We start from the raw sequence: 2,719 nt of genomic DNA, 5'->3' as shown, positions 1-2,719 counted from the left end.
CCCATATTCCGTAGTTAAAATAGGAGTCTGACCAATACTCAATTTTTTTTTAATTTTTTTACGTACTTCACTTTCATTGAGATGACATAAACTGCAATCTGGCACAGTATTTGGTGAATGTTTATATACAATTTTTAATCAAATGGTTTACGCCACTGGCTCTGAGTAAACAATAAGATTCCGTCTGACACTTTGGACTTAATGTAGAACTGTGCTGTCAGCCTGAGTTCCTATTCTGATGATACGCTTGTAGACTGCATGATTTAGATAATTTATGACTCCCAGTCTCAAATGAGAAATTCATATATTTTTGGAAGAAATAAAAGCTCTAGTTATACTGTTCCTGTGGCTTGTTTCATAAAGAATTGTGCCACTTATGGTAATTGCCTAGCCGTAAATGTTTCTGAGCCTTCCTGTTTGCTATTTACATTTCAGTGTTACAGCGCACCATCTTCCCTGACTCAGTTGCAATTCACTCTATCACAATGCTCTTTCACAACTACGACAATCTGGACCAACATCTTTTTGAGTCTATCGTGACTATGGAAAGGCAACTGCGACTTTTTATCTCACAATTCTGACTTTTTTTTCTCACAATTATCAGTTTATATCTCTCAATTGCGAGTTTAAATTTTGCAATTATTACTTTATATCTCGCAATTCTGAAAAAAGTTATCTTTATTTTTTTTTATCCTGTGGTGGAAAAAAGCTTCCACAGAGATGATATTTCTAGTCAGATTTGTCCACAATTTGTCTCCATCATTTTCTAATCAGCATCTAAAATGTAACTGTGAAAGTATAAGAGTTATGCACTGTACTTTCCCTGAATTAAAACTAATGCAAACAAAAATTATTGGTTTTATGAAGATATAAGTGTCAGTTAAGTGGAGCAACAGAATATAGTGCTCCAGCACACCTATTGCATGAAATGCAGAAGCACAGTGAGTAAAATGAGCATGTGTAATTATCAGGGAGTCTGTCTGATGTGTGGCGAAAGCGCCATCTGTTCTTTATTTAGTGAGAATTATGCTGTTGAGAAAGTGTCTTTTTCTACCATCAGTGCTGCTGTCCGTCTGCTGTAAAAAAATAAAGCTTCAATTCTTTAACTTAACAACTTCAGCTATTTTGTGGAGAGAGAGAGAGAGAGAGAGAGAGAGAGAGAGAGAGAGATTATTCGTTGTAACAGTTATCTGTGGTATAAAGTTGCTATTTGTGTTAGCATATACCTTTCTTCTCATCTTTTGCTGGGCTAGTGTCCATTTTTTCTGTCTTCTCTTCAGATTCTTCTGTAATGGAGTAAGACAATATTGATGCTGTGTGAGATCGAGGTAGTGCAAAATTTAGAACTGAAGAACTGGCTCACTTTCAATTCAAGAGAATTTGACAGTTTATGTATTTCTTTGAATTTTAAATGCATCTAAATTCAAATTGCAATCCCGCATCTGGTTTTGCTACACATGGGGACCTTTACCAGAAAAGTCATTTTCATGGAGTAGATATTAAGAAAACTGATATTAAGTCAAATCAAATGGAAAATAAATTTGTATTTCTGTATTATTTTAGGTAGTGCTTAGCACTTCACCTTTGGTTTTGGATGCGTCTACACTGCTTGTGGCTTCTGAACTTTCAGCTTTGACATCTGAAGACGTGTTTTCCTTCAATTCAGTGGACTTCTCCTTGTCCCCATCCTTTTCATTTTCTTCATCTCTGCTTCCTCCATCCTTTTCTGCTGATGGTGAGGTGGTCTCTCTCTCCCTGTCCCTATTCTCCTCTTTCTTTGCTGGACTGGGGGATTTCTCACCTTCATCAGGAATCTCAATGATCTGAGAAAAAAAGAGGGGATGTGAGAATGAGAGTTGGAGACAAGAAGAAAGACTAAGTGAGACAGGCAGGTGTTTACAAAAGGAAAGTTTAAAAATACAGAGAAGAGAAACAGGAAGGTGAAGTGAAAAGTTGAGACTGTAAATAACAAGTACCTCATCCTCCTGTCTGGAGCCTTTTGTCTCCTTCTCTCCGTCCAGCTCCATCTTCTCCTCCAGCTCTTTTACGTCATCGCTCTTGGAAAGGTCTTCTGTTTGGATAAAAGGGAGTCAGATTAATGTGTAATAATTGGACATGCAGAGATACTAGACAAATTATCTGTGAATCAAGAACAAATCCTCTTCTGGGAATAGATTTTTAAAAATGCAACTTGTCATAAAAAGGTTGAATTATTTGAAATTATCTGTTAAGTTTAGTTTTTTTCTTCATGTTCACTGGACCACGTGACTTTCATTAGGAGCACAAAAATTCCACAAGAGGCTCAAGACAACAGGATGTCATAAATCAGACCCTAGCCAGTCTGAAGCAAGCCTAAACCACTCTTTCACAGAACAGTTTTCAACATTAACACAAAAGAACACTTATTGACAATTCCAAGGAGATTGTCAATTTTGGGGGCAAGTTATCAAGAATAATGGTCAAAAGAGATGCACAGCGTGACCGTCACATGGAAACATGTGATAGTGATCACAAGCTCTTCGGATTGACTTTTCCCCCCACCTAAGACAAAGAACAGACTTTCAGAGATTCCTACAGACCTCTTAATCTCTGGTCTTCATGCATTCACAGAATGGCACGGAAACTGCCTTTCCATGCACCTAAATGACACTAAAAAAACTCGAGCAACTAATCATTGCTGCTATATATATCTCCATGTTATGTATGTAACCTACATGTG

General features: G+C 37.1%; 1 protein-coding gene across 1 annotated transcript in view; it reads right to left on the bottom strand.

The window, feature by feature from the left end:
* Positions 1–2,179, bottom strand: part of LOC107569494 (neuroligin-4, Y-linked-like) — an 18,907-nt gene extending 16,728 nt beyond the window's left edge. Inside the window, exons 1-3 of the mRNA XM_016255602.1 lie at positions 1,977–2,179; positions 1,583–1,823; positions 1,227–1,286 (exon numbers count right to left, since the gene is read on the bottom strand). Coding sequence (XP_016111088.1) covers positions 1,227–1,286; positions 1,583–1,823; positions 1,977–2,027 — 352 coding nt within the window. The 5' untranslated portion in view covers positions 2,028–2,179. The remainder of the gene's footprint in view (positions 1–1,226; positions 1,287–1,582; positions 1,824–1,976) is intronic.
* Positions 2,180–2,719: the final 540 nt, after the last annotated feature.

The sequence above is a fragment of the Sinocyclocheilus grahami genome, unplaced genomic scaffold, assembly GCF_001515645.1.
Source record: "Sinocyclocheilus grahami isolate Dianchi unplaced genomic scaffold, SAMN03320097.WGS_v1.1 scaffold1351.1, whole genome shotgun sequence".
NCBI lineage: Eukaryota > Metazoa > Chordata > Actinopteri > Cypriniformes > Cyprinidae > Sinocyclocheilus > Sinocyclocheilus grahami.
This window is presented reverse-complemented; position numbering and strand designations above follow the sequence as displayed.